The sequence below is a fragment of the Meleagris gallopavo genome, chromosome 23, assembly GCF_905368555.1.
Source record: "Meleagris gallopavo chromosome 23, MGAL_WU_HG_1.1, whole genome shotgun sequence".
Lineage (NCBI taxonomy): Eukaryota > Metazoa > Chordata > Aves > Galliformes > Phasianidae > Meleagris > Meleagris gallopavo.
The window spans coordinates 6,740,050-6,762,157 of record NC_139426.1 but is presented as its reverse complement, the minus strand read 5'-3'; the positions used below and the strand labels follow the sequence as shown (position 1 = coordinate 6,762,157).

Genomic DNA, 22,108 nt, shown 5'->3' with positions numbered 1-22,108 from the left:
CTAGGAGGAACAGCTTTAAAAAGGGCATCTGATTTGTTTAAACACTAATGGCAAATTCACTCCCTACCGAAGGCGCACAGAGAACGGACAGCTTAGCAGGGAATCCTGTGCCAGCTCTCCAGTTTGTATCACCTACTTGCCAAAATTTTTGTGTAGACCCAGTGAGTTTTGTCCTCATTAAGTTGTGATTCAGACATGGTGGAAAGGCAGAAGCCTCCACTGTACACAGAAGATGACACAGGTGAGTGCAGTCCAATTGCCATTTATTGACCTGCTGGTGAGCCCAGAAGAAGCCATGGGATGGCACTGTGACCCTGACACTCCTCTTACCTGCAGGCAGGCGTTTTTTTTCGCAACGTCAGGCTCTGGAATTTTCCCGCAGCAAGACTCCTCATCCCAGACAGACTTGCACTTGATCTTCTTCACATTGCTGCAGTTGCAGTCCTGCTGGATGAGGGACTGCACCTGATCCAGCAGCTGCTGGAAGAGCCTCACGTCTTGCTCCAGACTGCGGTTGTTGCTGAGATAACTGATCTTTTCCAGCTCAACCTCTGACTGCAAATCTTTGATTTCTGTCTCAGCAGCTCGCAGCTGGATCATAACAACAATAAAATGGCTAGCTGGGATTATGACAGAGAAAGAAATGGGGGTTACTACAAGCACAGACGTTGGTTAGACACATAAATGGGAATTAGTCAGATGGTTTATTCAGAGGTATGTGATAAAACCAAAGCTTGGCCAAAGTAGATCAGCAGATTACACTTTCATTGTCCATTGTGCAAGAGTGAGAAAGTGCTTATAGAAGAGCAGTGGTGGCAAACCAAAAACACCGAAGGGGTTCTGTAATCTGGATTGACACTCAACTGAAGCCAACAATTTAGCAAAATTCAAAACGTAAAGAAGTTAATAAGCACTTAATGTTACCGCCCACTCTTAAAAACAAAAATAAAAGCCTCAGTGCTTTCTAACTGAAAATTAATAATTAGGATGAGATTTTATCTGGAAAGAGAATTCCATGTTCGTTTAAAAGGAAGACTTGACGTATCATCCCGTAAATTACTGAGGCTTCAAATGGGCATAAATTTTCACCATATGCTTCCTGTCCTGTGCTAACAAAGTCATGGGATTCCTATTTTAGATGAAAAAGGTGCCATACCTCTTTGGTAACCTAAATGAATCAAGTTCTTAATATGCAGATTTCTGAGGCATAGGCGGATGTTTTTGAAACTCCTCTGATTCTGCCTCATATTATCAGAGCAAAACTGATTTTCAAGCATGCCTAAGATGTAAGGGTGCTGCTTATGTATTATATAAAAATAATATGCGTTTATATTTTTTAATATATTTTTTTCCAGGAAACTTTGCACAGCTCATTTTCTTGGGTGATCAGAACGGGTGCTGCTGAGGATGTGGTGAGCTGTGTAAGTCAGTAGAGGGAGTCGCATCCTCTCCCATAACAGAATTGTTCCTCTGGGCTTCCTGTTACACAACAAGGAGGCCAGCTTAAAAAACCCTTGGGGAAGGCGGGGAGTTTGAGAAGGCTGGAGTCGTGGAACAACTTTGTTCCAACAGTTCCTAAAAATGCGTGCAGTGGAGCTGGACTCGGTGATCCCTGTAGGTCCCTTTCCACTCCAGAAATTCTCTGGGTCTAATCAACATTGTAGGTACTAACACAGGCACACACATGGCATGTTAGACACAGATGCCATCATTCTGTAAACATACTACCCTAAGGTATCTCATTAACATTAAAAAATGGATAAGCAGAGAAGAGAAAATGGATGAGGAAGTGTGGAACTAAGGAGTGAAAAAGCCATCCTGAGAATAATCCCAGTGGATGCTCCCTGAATTGGAAGCAGGGAACTGTTTTTGCAGGCTCACCTTCTGCATCTTCTCCAGAAGTTTGCTCTTGGCTAGAATCTCCTCCTGGATGGAGTCGTGGACATTAAAGCAGAACCAAATCACTGCTGTCATCATCGGATTTCTGCAGCATGGTCACTAGCTGCATCCTCTGCTCATCTGCAAACTTCTTCCAGTGTTAAGCTTCTCCTCAAGGTCCTTGTTTTCAGCCTCCTCCCCCCTTACCACTTGTTCTAGCATCTGCAGCCTGGAAAACCCAAGTGCTTCTCTTAGCTGAGCATTACAAGGAAGCATTTGCGTAGCTGTGAAGGATGAACTTCTGTACCTGAACAATGCTTGAGACAACACCATACAGAAATAGAGACTCCTTGGGAGATTTGCTGTTCTGAGTAATCACGGCAAATTCCACGTTTCATAACAGTTTGCTGTATATGAACTCTGTATGAGTATACATGTCAGAAACATGATGACAAAGGTGATCAGAATAACAAGTGCAACTGAGAGTGTGTCTACATGCACAGAATTGCTTTAAAAAAAAAAAAGCAACATTTTGTGGAATTTATATTTCAATTATTATTTATTGTTTGGAAAGGCTCTCAAAGCAAGTACAGGAGGTGCTGAAATTATGCAAATATATTTCAAATGGCAGATGTCACAGTGGTAAGGCTGTAAGCCATAATACAGTTTCTTCTTTGGAGCAGTATCAGATGGATTAAATGACGTGGGCTACCTCAGCACTGCCACCTGCGTGCAGGCACAGGCTCATGTTTCAAACCAAGCTTATCTCACATCCACACTGCACAGCCCCACACACTGACATGGGTGTGAAGCAAGCCCTGCAGGAGCCAGGACTGCTGTTCTCACAGCACTGTGACCTTTCCAAGCAGGCAAGGGGTTTGTAGGTAGCCTGAGGCACAGTGGAACACTGCAAACTCTTTGTCCAAACATAGTAGTGTTCTCTTTATGCCAGTCTGGATGCGCACCAGTCTGCCTTTTTAAGGGCAAAAGTGATTTAGTCCTGGTGATCTTACACCAGCAGTAAAACTCCTGGAAGGGAGATAAATATTCAACAGAGTTCTGAGCCCAGGCATTCTGCTAATCCCTGGTGTGAATTCAGATCCCAGGCTGCTCGCCCCTCGTGCCACTGCCCTGGTGTGGCAAACAACTCCAGGCACCACTTCCTGGTGCAGCTGGTGCCTGTTCAGATAAGGCACACTGCACTCCTGAGCTGCTATCTGCTCTCTTTGTCTGCACTGACATCTGTATCAGGGCATATAGCTCAGGGTCACCAGCACTGGCTCAAATTGGAGAAAATCCCACTGCTGACAAAACCTCTGCTGACAATAGCCTCTTAATGATCTTCAAACCCATCAGAAAGATTCTCCACCGGAGATGACTTGCTGTTCTACTTCCCTGCAGTAGCCAAGCAGCTTTCAGTTTTGTTTGCTTAATGCGGGACTGAATCCCGCTCTGCTGACTCTCAGCCACCCTGTGGTACAAAGCATTTAAAAGGTGACTTTGAAAATTCCACACCTGTGGAATCAAACCCTCCTGCCTAATCTGCAGCCAACTCTGATTTTAACAATGCAGTTGGCATTTTTCTTCCCTTATCACGGGAAGAAAAACTTCAGGCACTAAGACTATTAAAATTTTATATACTGTCAAAACAAATGGTTTCTTTGGAGCCATCTCCACCAACAGACACAACGCCTCACAAATTACAGACAGTGCTATCCTAGATTTGTTAATAGCTCCTTTTGCAGGTGGGAGAGGCCCAGCACAGTGAGTGTGTGTCATGGGAGCTCACAGAGATCAGTCATGTGGAGATGTGACCCTGCACCCCTCAAACCCCAGCCATGAGATTCAGGCCCTGGGTCTAATGCTGCCAATAACATTTTGTTCCCAGGCAATTTTTATGCCCGTTCTGGCTGAAGTCTTGCAAATACTCTCAGATGCATGAGTTAAAGGTAGAAGTGATAGTGATCTCAGTGACAATGGAGAGTCTCTCAGGAGAACTCTCAATGAGAGAGTTCATAATTATGGCATTAGGCATCAGAGTACTGCACCTAGCAGCTATTTGTCTGCTCCAAGTGGACGCAGTTAATTTGGGGATAAAGAACGTGCATCTGCTTGATTTTGCATTGCACAGAACACATAGCTGAAGTTCAGCAGTGTCATGGTTTCATGATTTTTTGTTATCAGTATTCACATTATAACATCATGTAATGCACTGGGGTTTGACTGCTGATGCTCAAGTTCCGGGTGCCTGTCCAGAGGAGAAGAAGAGCTACATTTCCCCAGGGGGCTTTGCGGTCAGCGAGGAGATATAACTCCCGGCAAGGTCACCTGATGCTCTCTTCTTTGCCTGCGCTTCTCTGCCTGCGCTTCTCTGCCTGCACTTCTCTGCCTGCGCTTCTCATCTCAGCGTTGTGGTGAGGCCAATCCACCATCAATTTCACACTCTCTCTCCTTATAAAATTCTGCTGATACCATATTTAGTAAATTACTTTGTTTCACCTCAGATTGTTGCCACTGTTTTCAATTATTTCGGGGTCCCCTATTTTCCTTTTCCGGGGGCGCGGATCCGCAGATCCCTCCGCCCTTCTAGTCACGGAACCGGGCCGAACCAGCCCGTAAACCGTTGACAAGCAGTCATACTGCCGTGCAAGCAGGATTGCTTTTTGCCTGTGTGCAACAGGAGGCAGTTATCAGAAGCAGCTGCTGACCTGGCAAGCACCTGCTGCTGGTCCACAGGTGCTGAAGTCACTTCTGCTATGACAGCTCCTCTGCTCCGGCGTTCCCATCGCCAGCACCTCACACAGCTTGAGGCACTGCTGAGTCCTGAGGACAAGAAGAGACGAAAGGCTGCAGCTCTGAAAAGATGCAGGGTGAATCCTGGAAGAGACGAAGAGTGACACTGCCCACCTGGGTTTCTTCAGCCTGGCAGGGAGAAGTGGACTGAAGGGATCCTTGACCGATGTCAGTTCTTCGTCTGCTGCAGCAGGAGTCTTCAGGATTGGTCTCAGAATTCACAGCAGCTGAAGAATAAAAGAGCAAATACCTGCAATGTAAATAGTGAGCTCTACATAGAACATAAATCTGTGGAAGCGTCACCAAACCTTCTCCAAAAGCTGAAAGCTGTTTGTTTGGCTGGGAGAAGTCTGTTTGTTATTTACCTTCTTAGGTTGGTAAGTAAAAACCATCAGAGACCTAGAGGGCATGTCAGGCAAGGAATACAGATTTTACAGGGCTGGGAAAACCTTGAACCTCACATTCACATAGAAACCTATTTCAGAAGTGCAGGGGGTACTCGCTTGTGATCAGAGGGGAAAAAATAAACCTTTCACCTTAGAAAGTGATAGCATCAAGAATTAAGAATATGGTTGCAAGAATTAATATTGGAGAATATGTGCTGTGTAAGCACATTACAAAACATGCTCCGAGGCACCGCGGGAGTATAAATGAAAAATGATAATGAATTGGATAGCTGGCAACGTTTTATAGGTGCGTGACAGGAATACCTGCCCTCCAGCAAAGCGATGGTGTTGATAATCCACCAGGAAACCAAAAGCTGCGTCAGATTTGTATGCGACAGAAGATACTGCTGCAGCCTGCTTGTCTGGGGCATGTGGGCTGTGGGAAGCCAATCGGATCAAGACAGAGTGCTGCTGCCTGCTGAGACAGCTCCGCAGCGCAAACCTCTGTTCTAGAGGAATGCTGATCTAAGGCAGAGAGAACTCACAGCTGCATGGGCAAAATTGCATTTTGTTGCCTTAGGGCTTGCAGGGCAGGGCCAGGCTGGTCTTGACATGGAAAAGAGCTCAGGGAAATAGGGAAGAGGATGAAGCTGGGACAGAGTCTTGCGAATGGCTCAGAAGGTAGAGTCACACTCCTGCTGTCAATAAGGGAGAGGTAGAGCAGGGGCTGCAACGCCGGCTGCAGCAGCTGTCAGTACCACTTCAGAGGCTGCAGTGGCTGCCGCCACTCTGAGTAGGCAAGAAACCTTCTGTTTCAGCTCATTCCCAAAGGCAACCCCGCAGTGTCCGAACAGCACTGAGGCACCATCGCTCTGCGTTGTGCACCCTGTGTGTCTGAACAGCACCATCACCCTGCGTTGTACACCCTGCCTAATCCGCACCTGCTTCCTTCCTGAGGTTCTCCTCGAGGGCAGACAGCTTGAGACCACAGCAGATCCTCAGGCTACTGATGCCCTCTTCAAGGCAGACATGGGACTTCTGCTTCGCTTCATGCTGGCCTTTAGCTGGGCCAGCATCTCTATTCTCCTGGGCACAGCAGAGAGCCTGGTGCAGCAGCACCGCTCCTGCCTGTACACAGCTTACATCCACCCCAATAAAACTGTACTCATTGACATTTTCCTTGGCTGAAATGGGTGCAGTATTGATGAAAGGTGACAGACTAGCCCTACAAACTGCTGTTTGGGCAGATGTGGTGCCCTGGAAAGGGCTTTGTAACAAGTGAGGACAAAGTTCACTTCCTTCCAGTCTTTCTCCTTCTCTCTACCAACTCCTCATTCTTCCACTTGGCTCCATCTCTCCTCCTCATCCTTCTGCTGTTCCTAATGACTTTCCCTGCTGCTTTCCTCCCTCCGTTGATGTAACAAATCTAAACATCACATGTAATTCACACTTGTTATATGTGCTTCAAAGAAATCCTGGAAAGCCTCACTCGTCTGGAGATGAAGTGGACGGAACAAAAATGAGAGGAAATGGTATTGTAAATAAGGCCTCCAAGAACATATATTCTGACCATAAGAAAAGGACCAAAAAAATGCAATGAAAAGTATACTGAAAAGGCTGAACCATACACCTCTGTGTCCTATTTGTAGTATGTACTATAAAAATCCACCAACTTCAGTCAAAGACAATTGGACATATCATATCATAGAATCCCTCCTGCCTTACTTCTCTGATCAGCTGCTTCTCTGTTTCAACATCTAAGTGGGGTTGGAGGAGGGGAGCTGGCTTCCCTTCTATGTGAGCAGCCTCGGCAGGTGGAAGCCCTGCAAAGCAAAGCAGCAATAAAATCATGCATGGTTACAGGATGGGATTGTCTGTGGAGAGCCTGGAAACAGAACAAAGAAGCTGGCTGCCAGCGAAGAATATCACCATCCACGTGCTCCTTTGCATTGCACTCATGGGCCAGCATCTGTGCTGCTAAAATGCCCACTGGCCTCCAGCTCCAGAGGTGTGGGGAGAGGAATCAGCACGGAGCAGAGCAGGTGCTTCAGGTATATAAAAGCAAATATAAGTCTGATCTCTGTCAGAGTAACAGAAGATCTGTTTCCCAGGCTATGTTAACAGATTTGGAAGATAAAATATACTGGGAAGGAAATGAAAAAGTGCAGGGAGATTCCTCCTGTCTTCCCAGCTGTTTTTGAAAGGCGGCAGAAAGGGGAAAAGAGAAAAATCCTTCTGCCTCTCATAACAGTTGACCTTTGTCACAACTCTCAAGAGATGATCAGGTCCCTAAAGATTGCTCTTACTGATTTGCTCCCAGGTTTCCTACTCCTACTGCACAGCACAGTGAGTCTGCTGAGGGTGAATCCTTGATGAGGGGGCAGAGCATTCTGTAAGGAATGCTGTTAGCAAGGCAAAAACTCTTCCTGTAGTGCCAAAAGTTCACAGTTCAGGATAACAGAAGCTGAATGCTAATTAAAAAAAAAAAAAAGTATAATTGTATTTAATTGTATTTAACTTTACATTGTTAATTCTCCACTATCTTTGCTCTGCCAGCTAAAATCCCTTTTCTGTTGACACAGACTGACCAATAAGAATCAAGGATTTGAATCCTATCAGCATTTTCTAACAAAACTAGTAATTATTGAAAACTAGAGAAAATATTAGAGAATTAAGATGTTCTTTACTGCTGGAATAAGGTCATTTTGCAACACTAAAGGAAGAGCACATTACCAGAATGGACACCTCTTCCTGCAGCGGGTGAGGTAAGATCTGGTGAGCATTTTACTTGCAAAACCACTTTTTTTGGTCAAAGATAAAACAGCTCTAAGGCTGCTGAGGTTTTCCTACCTGACAAGTTATTCACATTCATCTGTTCAGCTAGAATGGCCTTCAGCTTCTTAATCTCCTCCTGATATCCCTCAGCAGAGCATCCTTGGGGTCCTCACTGATACAGGACTTGTTCTTGATGTTTTTCACTCGATTTGCATAGCACGCAGTATTGCTTAGCACACAGGTTCATCATAGCTGTTGTCAGTTGGAGATAAGCATGCTACCATCAGGGCCTTGTATCCCCTCCCAGGGAGCCTTGCAGCAGCCTGGTCAGCTTTGAGTCGTGGTAAGGGATGTGTCATCAACGAGGACTGAGAGCAGAGAGGGAAAGGTTGATTTTGGTAGCATCTCTGCTCTGCTCTCCTGTAGTTCCAGTTTCTGACTGCTCCTGCTTCCTGCCAGGTCCACTACATTAAGTTTTGCAGCCGTAAGTGGTCCTGCCCTTTCTCATCTGCAAGAAAATCATTTCAAGTTAAGTGCTTCTCAGGAAGCAGCATCTCAGTGGTCAGGAACCAGAACAGGCACTTAATCACAGAATCACCAAGGTTGGAAAAGACCTACAAGATCATCCAGTCCAGCCATCCACCCATCACCAATAGTTCTCACTAAACCATGTCCCTCAACACAACATCCAAACGCTCTTTGAACTAATGTGATGCCACCTGTTCGTAAGGCAGACACTTTAGGAACCCTTCAATTTCACCAGCTCTTTACCATACTCAACTTCATACCGATCTTTCATCAAATCACAGCATACTGTCCACAGCTCTCGGATCTCTGTGCCCCAATCATTCCTCGTGACTGCATCCCAAGTTCAAGGGAATTGCTTCTTCAGTGCTCTGAGCTCCGATTTCCACCAGAGAACATCACAGTTTGAATCAAGTCTGCTCACTTCTAGGCAAACTTCTACAAAACCTCACCTTGAATTTAGTCCGGAGTTAAACCTTATGGATGTGGATGTGAGGATACCTAAACATGAACAATGAATAATCTGACGCACGGGGAAAGTTAGAAATTTATAATGAGAAATAAAGGCATGAGAAATAAAGGAAACCTACTGCCCTGGGACATTTCACTTATAGTTACAGCAATGGGTTATTAACTGCAGAGCTTACCATTTGCAGCAGAGCACTGTTTCACACCACACTCTCTGACATGTCTGGACATGGAAGAATTGGGGGGGGGGGGGAAGGGGAACAAACAAACAACAAAAAAAAAAAACCCAGAGCTTAAACAGAGCACCCTCTCACCATCCTTTCCGATTGCTGGAGTGAACGGACTGTTACAAAACGTAGGTTTTCTAACTCTTTCCTTCCCTGTCCCAGCTTATATAGACAATGAAGAAGTCGCTTTGGTTGCTGTCAATGTCCTTTTGCCCAAGGAGGCTGTTTGCTTCCATTGCAGAGCTTTGTGGTTTGGTTTCCATCTTGTAATGAGGTCCACAGGCTCTCACTAAAATGCCTGCAGGTATTGCCTGTCTCGTCCCCACACAGCCCATCAGCTGCTCCCGGTGGCAGATGCACCAGCCCGATCTAAAACATCTTTCTGCTGAGCAGATCAATCCCTAAACACAACATAAAGGGATAAAATAGCTGCTACTCTAAACACCCTAAGCATCAGATGGTACCTTGTGTGTTTTGCACATCTGCAGTCAGAGCCCCGTGCTCACCATCATCCTGTTTCTGAACTTTTACTTGGAAATAAAGCTCACGTAGTTGTGAGGAGCTTCTTTAAAACATTAAGCACCTGCAAATTATAACATCCTACATGTACAACTGGAAAATAAGTTGCAACTTACCCATGCACCTCTTTGAGAAGCCTAAAGATGACAACATAAATACCTACTCACTTAAGAGCCCTGCACCCAATACAAAACAGGAGTGTAAACGCTTCATTTTCCTTGTTAGGCTTAAAGTTGGGGTTTGACATAACCACATAATGCAGGGATTAGTATCCACCAGCTGTGCTAACTGAGATATTCTATAAATCCAACACACACCACTTTGGGTTAATGAGATACTCTCATGAACATCTGGAACTACAATTTAGGAAGACATTATGCAACTTTCCTGATTGGTGAAACACCTGAAGAAAACAAAACCAAGCTGTTCGGGGCCTGAGCTGGGGTCAAGGATGAGACAGAATACAGGAGATTAATTTCTTTCTTAGTCCCTGAGAAAACCTTTCAAGGTCCTTGTCCAGATGCAGTAGGCAGCTTTATCAGCTAAAGAAATGCCAACTGAAATGAGATACTTGAGAAAAAAAGATTAGTCACTAAAACATTAAGGGACTCTTTTATTCCATCTTTAAACCCAGATTAGTTGTTTGCTTAAAAGACGTGCTCCATAATTAAGCTAAATGAAGGAATCCTTGGGTGAATTGCAAGAGAAGTCAGACAAAGGAGAGAAGGATACAAGTTTCTCCAGGCTTTGCAATGTCTGAACTCCAAGGCTGAGTTCCAGCTTTGCTAGAAATAAAGGCTTTAGAAGATAAACGAAGGAGAACAAAATATGTTTCCAGATTGAGTGCAAGACATTTCAGCCCCAAGGGGAACTGAGGAGAAAAGATTTTGAATATTCAGCCATCTCACTCTACAAAGTATCCCAGTGTCAGGGCACCATGCTGATTTCTATGGACCAAAGTCACATAGGCTCCAACTTCTGCTGGGGGCTGAATGGTTGGATTCCACCCATCCTGTGGATGCAGCACATCCAGCTCCTACCTATGGTGCAGATTTCCATATGGATGGTAAAGATGGAGCAGGAAGAGTCCTTGTTCATCACAGTGTTCCTCCAGTCTGCCTCCACAATCTGCTCACGCTGCACCACACTGTGCACAGGGTGCAGGGAAAGCCCCTCCATGCACAGCACCTTCTCCAGGTGCTCCTTCAGCTGCAAGCAGGGACAGCACAACTCAGGTCAGAATGGGGAGCAAGGCTGCAGAGGGGTGTGCAGAGGGCTGTCCACCAGCTTTCAGACCACACAAAAAGAGGGAACCACTTATACAGCCAAAAAGAGTGAAGGTTATGAATTTACTGATGGATTCAGCCATCTCCCAGGACACAAGCAACCCAGCTTCTCTGCACCGAGCTGCATTCTACCTCCCCTATTATTAAGCAGCATATTTTAAGAAGAACTGAAATGTTTTTCACCTATTATGGCAAAGTCTCTAATATATCATCAGTCATAGGGAGCTTTTTAAAACCAAAGCACCGATTCAGTAATCAGATATTGTTACTGGTGCTTTACTGAACCCCTCTGCTCTGAGAGGGCGTCTTATTTGCACCGACGCAGTTCCCCAAATCACACTCATCACACACAGGCAGACTATATATTTTTTTCCTCCAGATGAGTTCATTTATCTGATGCTCTAAAATCACATCCAGGCACCTGGGCAGTGTTAAATGACTAATGGCATCTTTTCAAAACCATCAAAGGAATCACTAAATCGTGCAGAAGAAAACACGCCATGCACTGAGAAATGATTGAGGTGTTCAAAGTATTGAACAGTCCATCAAACCTACATTAAAAAAAAAACAACACACAGAACAACTGAGAACAGTGCACTCCCACACAAGCCCCTTCTGAAATTCCATCCACGCTGGGAATTTTAATTGAGAGGAATTCATTTGCACCAGCTGTGTTACACCCCACATCCGCTGAGCTCATAACCAGAACTCGATCATGTCAGCAGGGATATCAGTCAGGGATGCGATAGATCATAGAATGGTTTGAGTTGCAAGGGACCTGTAAAGGCCATCTGGTCCCTTGCTAGCCTTGTTCTATGTCACTGTAAAGCTGTGCCTGCCCAGAATTAACCCAGTTCCAGAACCACAGCCAGGCTGGCTGTACACCATGACTTCTGACTGCGCCACAGGAGAATTGGCACAGCTGCATTTAAGGGTGCCACAAAGCCCTTTCCAGGGCTGTCTAACAATCTGGTCACACTGTGCTCCTACCAGAGCTCCTACCACCTGCTCTTCTGTCACAGGACTTCATTCCACAGCTGGCAGCTGGGCCCTGGGGCTTCAGACTGTACAAAATCACTGATGTTAAAAGGCAAGGGAACAAAGACATGGGATTTCAGAGGAAAATAGAAGGCTCTGGGACTCAGAAGAAGCCGTGGGTCAGCCCAGGCCTTCTGCCTCCACAAGACACGGCTGGACTCCTTGCTCAGAGGAGGCAGTGAGAGCCGGTGGCTGTCCCCAAAGTGCTGGTGTTTCCCTGGAAACTGCCGTGCCCGAGTCCTGCCCTCCTGGTGCCAACTGCAGTCGTCATGGAAACCTGTGTCACTGCTGATGGGGAACAAAGGATGGGGATTTGCAGCAAGTGTGGTCTAAATCAGCACGGAGCCCCTTTTCTCCCTTCTCTCTCCCAATGCAAGCGTGCTCGGAAAGCAAAGCAGAGCACTGCCTGCAAGAGGATTTGGCTCTATGAAGGCAGGAGCCCATCCAGCTCCGCCTGCCAGGCTGCAGGCACTGCAGGTCCCTTCCAGTGCAGCACTTCCATGCGGCACACGGTGCTGCTGCTGTGGCCTTCCCCTCACAGGTGGGCCTGCAGGGGAGCAAACTGGGGCAGAAGATTTGCAGGTGCCCTCAGGAATACATGCAGAAAGATCTGAGAAGACTCCAAGACGTGTGTTTTGTAGAAGTCTGCCCCTTGGTTGGGATTTCAGTGTGTTTTTTCCTCCTGCCTTCCTGGCCTCAGCTCCAAGATCTGCTTGGTATCGGCTCCTAGAAGGTCTCGTATGTCCTCACTGTAAATCTCCAGGCAGGAAGCTCTTACCAAGAAAACCTGACACTTTCAGCATGCTGTACGAAACAAGAATGAATTCAGGAGGAGGTTCACAGCATGAAGGCAAGCAGACAGACCGCAGAGTGCCAGCTGGGCACCCACCTCCCTGCTGCACCTCCTCACACCTCCCATGGCATTTCATGCTCGGGTATGACTACTGAACATTTGCTTCCAGGCCTTAAATATCTCAGGCATGCAGGACTGTATTTCTATAGGGTTCTATGACAGAGGCAGTACTGAGGTGACTGAAATGCTGCACTCAGAGTTAACTCAGCACCCTGCTCCGAGCACAGATATCACAGTACTTTGCAACACTTGACACTGCAGCTCCACTGGAACCAAATCTGCCCTGATGGTCACACAGCAGAGTTTTACCAGCAGTGCAGCTGAGATGGGAGGAAAAGTTACCTCCAGAAGTGAAAAACAAATGGCAGCGATTCGCTGAGAATCCAAAGTCTGTCCCCATCCCCACTCCCAAGTGCACTCCTCCCTTGGGGTGCACTCCCCTCTGCCTGCTGCTCCCCTGATGCTTTTAGGGTTAAAAACAGTGCTTTGGTTAAGGCACTTAACTGGGATGAGAATACCATCACAGCTCTGTGACAGCTGCGACTTTGGGAGAAAAGAAGAGCAGAACAGTGTGGATATTACCCCTCCACTTCTCAGAAGGGCTGCCAGCACAAATGCTTCAATTCCTGCAGATCAGTGAGCAATATGCTGTAGAAGGTGCAGAAATTGTCTGTGTAGCTACCACACAATGTTACAACAGGATCTCTTCCACATCATCACACACCCACCTGTGCACTCTCAAAAACGCGTCCCAGTGAGAAAAATAAAATAAAACCAACCACAGAATGGCCTGCAGGTGGGTAATGAAAATTGGAGGGGCAGCTGACAGTGCTGAAGGCCGGGACGGTTTTGCCATAGGGCAGGAAATGTTCAGGAATTCAAGCCGGATGCCAGCTGACTGCAGGGCCGGCAGCAAGCGTCACCGCCGTTCATTCCTGCTTTGGAGAGCCACAGTGGGAACAGAAGGCTTTTGGGACTTTCATCTTAAAACTATCACTGGCCATTCCGTCCTTGTAGCAGAAGTTGGGTTGGGTTGACCTGTTGGCTTTCGGTGGTTGTTTGGGGTTTTCTGGGCTGTTTTTCCCCTCCCAGCCGCTCACCGCGCTGACACACCAGCAGGCACCGCGCGTCCCCTCGCAGCTTTTGCTTCGCTTTCTCCAGCAGGCAGAGATTTCCCATCTCCTCCAAGGCGCCCCGCTGGGCCGCACGAACAGCCCGACGCCCATCAGCAGCACTGCGGGTCACCCATCTCCTCAACCACGTTCCCGTGCCAGAAAAGCAGAGCCCTGCCGGCCCCTCTCAGCTCTCCGCCCCGGCTCAGCCCTTTCCCACGGTTTCGGATGGCGGTTTCCACATCCAACCGAGGCCGAGGCACGGCCAGCAGGGCCGCACCCAGCAGCACCCACGTGGACGAACGGCAGCGGCGTGGGAACGGGCGGCGGGAGCCCGGGGCGCACGCTCGGACCGCGGGGTGAGTGCGCATGCGCGCGGTCACATCGCGCCGTTGCCGTAGCGACGGGACGCCGCCGCTCGAGGCCCCGCCCCGCGGGTCACGTGCCGCAGAGGGCGCGCGCGCGGAAAGACGGCGAGTGTGCGGAGCGGGGTGCGCGTGCGTGTGGCCGCGCGGAGCTGCGAGCGCTGAGATCGCGGAGCGCGGCGCTGCGCGCGGGGCTGCAGGCGGACGGATGCGAGAAAGAGTCCGGAGCAGCGCGGTTGCACAAAGCTGTTTATTCCCGAGGTGGCCGTGGGGCTCCGTGCGGTCAGAGCAGCGGTCGGGTCTAACCCCGCTCGTGTTGCACCAGGGCCGGGCTGTCCTCGTCCCGCTGCTCGTAGCCGGGGTTGCGGCGCCCCACGCTCAGGCGGCAGAAGCAGCCGCGAGGCACTGCCGAGTAGTGCGCGAGCAGCGCCGGCACGGAGCGGAATTCGGCGTGGGAGTGCTGCGGGAGAGAGGCGCCGGTGTGCTGGTGCACCGATGCGTGCGTGCACTGTGCAACCAGGAAGAGAACTCACCAGTGCTCCATGCACTCGTGCTCTAAAGAAATGCACTTAAACGCAGAGTGCCTCTGCGTTCGTGCACCCCCATGCACTGAAGGACCAACGAACCCATCTGTGCACCAGTCCAGCTTGGAAACAAAAGCACTCATGCACCTGTGTCTCAATTCCTCATGCATGTGCACCCTCATGCACCCATACACCAGTGTGACACAGCACGCTGCATTGATGCATCCATGCATTGGTGCACGGGTGGATGCACGTGCACAACAACGCATTCACGCCGGTGCATGGATGCGCATGGATGCAGTAGCGCACAGATGCGCCTGGGGAGGTTGTGGAGTCTCCTTGTGTGGAGATGTTCAAGACCCGCCTGGACACCTACTTGTGCGACCTGGTGTAGGGAACCTGCTTTGGCAGGGGGTTGGTCTCGACGATCTCTAGAGGTCCCTTCCAGCCCCTGCAATTCTGTGGTTCTGTGATCCTTACACACAGACACAGCCGTCCCCATCCAGCAATGCAGCGGTGCATGCGTCCCCCAACCCGCACGCCGGCACTGCGCGCAGCCTCCCGCTCACCTCCACGCAGAACCGGCCCTGCTGTGTCCGCAGCACGCAGTATGGCACGACCCCGCAGGGCGCGCGCACCCATAGGCACCAGCGCGGGGTGCCGCCGGCTTCGGGGCGCAGCAGGAAGGCTCCCGGCACGTCTCCGCGCAGCAGCGCCACACCGCCGGCCCTGCGGGGACGCACAGGTGGGTTTGGGGCTGGCTGGGGGCTGCGGGGCCGGGGGTGGTGGGCACTCACCTGGCGATGCCGGCGAAGGCCCACACGCTCTCGGCGAGGGCGGCCTCGGTGTCAGGGAGCAGCGCCAGGCCCCGCGCGCTTCTGCTCTCCCATCCCGATGGGGCTGGGGGAGGTGGGTGGGTGTCCGGCCCCAAATCCCCTCCTTGCCCCCCAGGATCTTTTCTTTGAGCCCCAAATCCTATCCCTGACCCCTCACCAACACCAAATGTGACCCCAAATCCTGTCTTCCCCACCGACTCCTCTCCTCGATCACAAATCTCCTCCTTGACCTCAAAACCTTCCTTTGACACCCAACTCCTCTCCTTAATCTCAAATCCCCTCCTTGACTCCAAATTCCCCTTGATGACCTCATATCCCTTCACTGATCCCCAAATCCTCTCTTTACTCCAAAATCCTAACCCCAAATCCTCACCCCAAATCCCCTTACCAGCCCCAAATCCCCTCCTTGGCCCCAAAATCCTCTTTGGCCCTAAATCCTCTCCCTCACCCCCAAAATACTCTCTTCAACCCCAGATCATATCCTTTACACCAAATCCCCTCCTTGATCCCAGATCTCCTACTTGACATCAAAACCTTTCTCTGACCCCAAAATCCCTCTTGAACCCGAAATCCCCTCCTTGACACCCAAATCCTCACAGTGATCCCTATTTCCTATCATTCACACCAAATCCCCTCCTTGTCTCCCTCTTTTTGACCTTAAATCCTCTGCTTGACCCCCAAATCCTCTCATTAAACCTCAAATCCTATCCTTCATGCCAAATCCTCACATTGGCTCCAAAATCCTCTCTTTGACCCCAAATCCTCTCTGACCCCAAAATCCTATCCTCATCCCAAATACTTCTCCTTAGTCCCAAATCTCCTCTTTGACCCTAAATTCCGTCAACAACCCCAAATCCCCTCGTTGATGCCGAAATCCTCTCTTTGATCTCAAAAATCCTCTCAAACCCAAATCCACTCCTTGATACCCAAATCCTCTCAATGACCCCAAATCCCCTTTTTGGCCTCCAAATCCTCTATTTGATCCTCGAAATCCTCAACCTCTGACCCCTTCTGACCCCAGAATCCCCTCAAATGACTCCAAATCCTTTCCTCAACCCCAAATCCCTTCTCTGACCCCAAAATCCCCTCCTTGACCCCTCTCCTCTCCTGAACCCCCAAATCCCCTTCCTGATCTGCCAAAATTCCATCTTGACCCCAAACCCCCTCAGTGGCCCCACAATCCCCTCTCTGACCCCAAAATCCCCACCTTGACCCCAAATTCCCTCAATGGCCTCGCAATCTCCTCCCTGACCCCCAAGTCCCCTCAAATGACCCTAAATCCCCTTGTTGGCCCCCAAATCCTCTCTTTGATCCCCCATATCCTCAACCTCTAACCCCTCTCTGACGCTAGAATCCCCTCAAATATCCTCAAATCCTCTTCTCAATCCCAAATCCCCTCTCTGACCCCAAAATCCCTTCAATGACCCCAAGATCTCCTCCTTGACCCCCAAATCATCTCTTTGACTCCCAAAGTCCTCTCCTCCACCCAAATCCCCACCTTGACACCAAATCCCCTCAATGGCCCCGCAATCCCCTCCTTGACCCCGAAATCCTCTCTTTGGCCCCCCAAATCCTTTCCTCAATTCCAAATCTTCTCTCTGATCCCAAAATCCCTTCGTTGATCCCAAGATCCCCTTCTTGACCCCCAAGTCATCTCTTTGACTCCTAAAGTTCCTCTCCTCCACCCAAATCCCTTCTCTGACCCTAAATCCCCTCAATGGCCCCGCAATCCTCTCTTTGACCCCCCAAATCCTCTCCTCCATCCCAAATTCCCTCTCTGACCCCAAGATCCCTTCCTTGATGCCAAATCCCCTCATTGACCCCAAGATCCCCTCCTTGACCCCCAGATCATCTCTTTGACTCCCCCCCAAAGTCCTTCCCTCCACCCAAATGTCCTCTATGACCCCCAAACTGCTCTTTGACCCCAGGCCCCCTCCCTGCCCCCAAGCTCCCCCCACTCACCACCCTCTCTCTGCTGCAGTTGGCTCTCAGCCCCGCAGTCTCGGTAGGCACCCGAACGCAGCACTTTGCTGCGGATCGCCTTTTTGCGCACCAGCACTGGGGAGCAATAGGGGTTCCCTGGATGCCAACCCACAGCGCGGCCCTCAGCCTCCACCCGTCTCTCTTGAAGCAAATGCTGTGCAAAAACGTGCTGTGGAAATAGGCTGAGTGTAAAACACGGTGCGAGGAAAGGCCGTGCAAGGAAGGGCTGTGTAATATGCTGTGCAAAAAGTGCTGTGCAAAACGCCATGAGATAAAGCCATGCAGGGTGGGCTGTGCAAAATGCTCTGTGCAAAGATGTGCTGCATACAACTGCATGATGGAAAAGACCACGCAAAGAAGGGCGGTGCAAAATACAGCACTGAAAGCAGCAGGGGAAGTGCTGTGAAAGCAGCCTGCAAGAAGAGGCTTTGCTGATGTGCTGTGCAAGGTATCCAAAGCACCGTGGGAAGGAAGTTCACCTGGTGCAAAATCTGTGCAAGGAAAGGCTGTGCAAGACATGATGGAAAAATGTGCTGTGCAAAGATGCACCGTGCAAGGATGCGCCGTGCAAAAATGGACTGTGCAAAGAATATGCTGTGCAAAAATGCAGCATGCGAAAAAATGAGTCATGCAAAAATATGTTGTGCAAAAATGCATTGTGCAAAAGATCCGCTGTGGAAATCTGCACCGTGGGGAAAAAAATGCACAATGAAAAAAACGGTCCACGCAAAGGTGCATTGTGCAAAGATGCACCATGGAAGCATTTCCTGTGCAGTGTGCGCTGCACCCACCCCTGCACCCAGAGGTCCGAGGGCAGGCAGGCGCCGCAGGGACAGCAGCGCATTGACGTTGCGTGACACCTCCTCGGGGTTGAGGGGCTCCCGCAGCAGTGGGGGGGGGTCGGGCTCAGCCGCCTGCAGCTCAGGGTGTGCCTGGAGGTAACAGAGCTGGAAGGAGCGGCACAGCAGGAGGTGCAGCACGTGCACCTGCAGGGAGAGAGGGGATAGAGTCAGAACGATAACGCAAAAATAATTGAAGCGCTAAGGGAGTGGGAGGGTGGGAGCATACAGGCACGCACCTCGCCTGGGGGGCCCACAAAGAGGTGGCAGAACAGTGAGCTGGGGGGGCTGCGGGGGTTGCGGGCCACGAAGGCGAACTGACGCTCAGTGTGCAGGCAGGTGCTGTACAGGATGCGGCGCAGCGCGTGCGCCATCAGCAGTGTCTGCAGCGACAGCGGGGCCTGGCTGAGACCGTGGTGTGAGCGGAGCCCGGCCCGAGCCTGGCTGCAAATGCTCATCTGCAAAGCGGGCAGCTATGCTCCGAGTGCTGCAGAACCCCCAGAGCAGCTCTTCAAAGTGGCACCCGGCACCCTGCGCGTTGCACCCTGCGCATCGCATCACACCCTGCACCCAGCACCCACCTCCCCATCAGCTCCGTAGACCTTCAGTCCCTGCAGGCTGAACCTGAGCACCACAGACTTCCTCCTGGGGCAATCCTGGTGGGGACACGGGAGTGGTGGTGGGGTTCCCCACTGCCATTTGGTGCCCCCCCACCAGCCGTGGGGATGGCCCACCTTCAGTGCCCGCAGCTGCTCCTCCAGCTGCCCTGCGTGCTGCTGCAGCTCCAGCGCCTCCAGCATGAAGGAACCCACGTACTGGGGGAGGCAACAATCCCATCCTGCTTCAGCAGCCCCCCATGGGATTCCCCAATGACAAGGGGATGCGACACTGTGGGTCACACCTGCACCCCAATGGCCTCACCTCTGCTGGCTTGGCGATGCCCCGGGTGCGAGGGGGTGGTGGTGCCGGATCCGGCCCCCTTCCGTTGGCTGTCATCTTCTTCTTCATGGCAGCAGCTTCCTAAATCCTTACCCCAGTGCAGAGGTCCCCAAATCCTCACCCCGATGCAGATGTTCCCAAATCCTAACCCCATCACAGAGGTTCCCAGATCTTTACCGCAATACAAGGTTTCTGGATCCCAACCCCGACCTCACCCCAAGCACCATGTGAGGCTCCCAGTGGCCCAGCCTCAGTGCAAGGGTTGGGATGCAGGAGTGTTGTGCAGGTGTCCCCAAATCCAGACCCTGCCCCCAGTGCAAAGTCCCCATGTCCCAAACTCATCACCACATCACTATAACAGGGTTCTCACCCTCTGCCCCTAAGCTCTGTGCAGAGTCCCATGTCCCAAGCATGACACAGGTACCCACGTCCTGATCCCAACTGTGATGTGAGGGGTCCCCGCACCCTGACCCCAAATAAGATGCATGTGGCCCAAATGAAACCCAAGCAAGATCCACAGGTACCCAAATCCTGACCCCAAGCTGGGGTCCCTGCACCCTGGGGGTGGCAGCATCTCGTGGTGGGGGGGAAGGGGAGAGGTTAGCCATAAGGATGTGCCTCAAAGGGGTTTTGAGGCTGAGACCCGTGCAACTCGTGACACCGCCGGCTGCAAAAAACACGGGTCGAGGGGTCCAGGGGCATCCCCAGCGGGTGCGGGCTCAGGGCTGCCCCCTCCATTCCGGCACCTTTCGGGGGTCTCTCCCCCACCCCCAGCCAATCCGCAGGCAGGCAGCCCCCAAGCCCCGCCCCCTTTTTCCCACGCTCCATTTCTCAATGGGGCCCCCCGGCCCACCGCCACCCTGCAGCTCCCCCAGGGAGGGATGCTGACCCCGAGATAAGCTCGCCCACCGCAGCGGGCCCCGTTCCCCCGCTCACGGGCAGCTCCAGAGAAACGCAGGCGAAATCCTCCGGTTCTCGGCCTTAGCCCGGCGCTTTCCTTCCCTGGGGGCTCCGCCGTGCGCGATGCAGGGATGCTCCGTAGGGACGCTCTGCCCGGCGCTGTCAGGCCCCCGCTGCACGCCAGGCCCCGCTAAGCCCGAGCCCACGGCGGGCACGGGGCAGGCAGCGAACTCCCATTTCCTGCCTCCGATCTGCCCGCGATGAATCACTGCAATTTACCTCCCCGTTTTCTCCGTCTCTTGGAAGCGACGGCGAGCAGAAAGGCTCGGGCTTTTTGGAAAACGCAGCTGCAACCCGTTGCTTTTTTTTTTTTTTTTTAATTTGAGAAGCGATGCCGAGCCCTCTCCCCACTGCACACACGTGGCTGCACGCTCACCACCCCTGCCCACCTCACCCCAATTCCCACTTTGCCCACTGTTATCCATCCACTCTCCTTCTGGTCACGTAGTCACACAGAAACAACGGGGATGGCTCCTGCGAAGAAAAGGATGCAGCCATATGTAAAGCCAACGTCACACTCCAAAAACTCCAAGTTGTGCCCCAAAACCTCAGTGTTGTGCCCCCACATCCCGACATTACATCCCCCAAACCCAAAGATACTCGCTGAAATCCCAACACTGTGTCAGGAAAACCCGAAAACGCTGCGGTCGGGAGCACAACAGCTGCCCACAGCCAGAGACACTTGTTAAGGGAAAGCAATGCACTGGGGAGAAGGTGCAGCCCTAGACTTTGGAGGTGCCTCCAAAAACCCCAATGTTAGCCTCAGTGCACCCAAGGGTGTAAGGAAAGGGGCTCCCATGGCACCATGCAAACCTTGGGCTGCCACCAATGCTGACTGCTTTGAGACACCACAGAGTGCCCTGATGGAGCCAACAGCATTGAAACAGCGGAAAGGAAAAAAGGGACAGATGGGACTGAAGGAACAACACAGCAGAGCCAGTCTGGCCAGGAAGCAGGCTGGGGACATGCAGCAGAGCTGGCACAAAGCTTCCCAAAGAGAGCTGCTGCTTTCTCCTGGTGCCCCACTATGCTGTGCTGCAGGCTGAGGTTCCCCACCCAGCCCCCAGTGGAAGGTGTCTGCTGCTCCAGGCTGCCCTGGGAAGGTAGGTGGCCCAACCAGCAAAAAAAAAAAGCCACAACTAAAGAGCTTGGAGGTGACCAAGAGAACCAGTGGCAGCTTTTAGCACAACCCTTGCAGCAAAATTAAATTATGCTCAGGTGCAAAGGATCAGAGCTATGCAGGTGGTTTAGCAGGTATTTTTTGGGTTGCTGGGGTGGGAAGTTACCCCAAAGAGGGAGTAGAGAGGTGCTGCAGGACAGCAACTGGGAAGAGGACTCCGTACACCCCCAAGCATCCTAGAGAGAAGGCTGTTATTCAGATCTGGCTTGGAGGAAAACACCACCAAAACCCACTGTTTCAGTACACGCAGCAGGAGAGTCATTTTCCAAAGTTTAAGTGCTTTACAGCCCCATGGGTTACTTGAGTGCCTTCACTGTTTCATGTTAGCCACAGCTTTCGTGAGCCTTTGCATCCTTACTCCAGGACTGTGAGCAATGGAGGGCATTTCTGTAAGAGCTTTTTAAACTCCCAGTTCTTGGAGGTAGCACACTGAGGCCGCATCTGAAAAGGGTAAATAAAGTAAGGATGCTTTTCCATTTTGCACTCGATTTCTGGAGGCACTTCCTCTGCTCCCAGTGTGGTAGATGCAAAGCTCTTCCCAAAAGCACGTTAAGCAAAGAGGTCACTTTTGAAATCACTCACATTGCCCCATTCAAGGGAGAGTCCAGGATGCTCTGATGCC

The 22,108-nt window shown here is 50.8% G+C and overlaps 2 protein-coding genes across 2 annotated transcripts; both read right to left on the bottom strand.

The window, feature by feature from the left end:
* Positions 1–162: 162 nt before the first annotated feature.
* Positions 163–14,231, bottom strand: KIF17 (kinesin family member 17). The gene is given in 18 exon segments (XM_085242656.1): positions 163–591; positions 1,882–1,947; positions 1,949–2,034; positions 2,037–2,107; positions 4,587–4,644; positions 4,647–4,673; positions 5,426–5,582; positions 5,997–6,377; positions 6,783–6,880; positions 7,908–7,976; positions 7,979–8,066; positions 8,069–8,121; positions 8,124–8,279; positions 8,282–8,314; positions 8,317–8,340; positions 10,612–10,788; positions 12,604–12,682; positions 14,043–14,231. Coding segments are annotated over 18 exon segments (2,214 nt in total). The 3' UTR covers positions 163–189.
* A 158-nt stretch (positions 14,232–14,389) lies between these two features.
* Positions 14,390–22,095, bottom strand: SH2D5 (SH2 domain containing 5). The gene is made up of 9 exons (XM_085242179.1): positions 19,329–22,095; positions 19,142–19,222; positions 18,989–19,063; positions 18,647–18,790; positions 18,360–18,554; positions 17,548–17,737; positions 15,547–15,649; positions 15,319–15,478; positions 14,390–14,685 (listed from the first exon to the last, which is right to left on the bottom strand). Exons 1-9 carry the CDS (start codon positions 19,413–19,415, stop codon positions 14,527–14,529), a joined length of 1,194 nt encoding a protein of 397 aa, XP_085098305.1. The 5' UTR covers positions 19,416–22,095; the 3' UTR covers positions 14,390–14,526.
* Positions 22,096–22,108: the final 13 nt, after the last annotated feature.

Bases quoted from the DNA above. Each gene is read 5' to 3' on its own strand.
- SH2D5 (XM_085242179.1), bottom strand. From the start codon at position 19,415: ATGAAGAAGAAGATGACAGCCAACGGAAGGGGGCCGGATCCGGCACCA. The intron at 15,650-17,547 runs GTGAGTGGGGGG...CACCTCCCCCAG, and splicing joins ACTGCAGCAGAGAGAGGGTG to CCCCATCGGGATGGGAGAGC. The intron at 14,686-15,318 runs GTGAGCGGGAGG...TCTCTCCCGCAG, and splicing joins AGGGCCGGTTCTGCGTGGAG to CACTCCCACGCCGAATTCCG.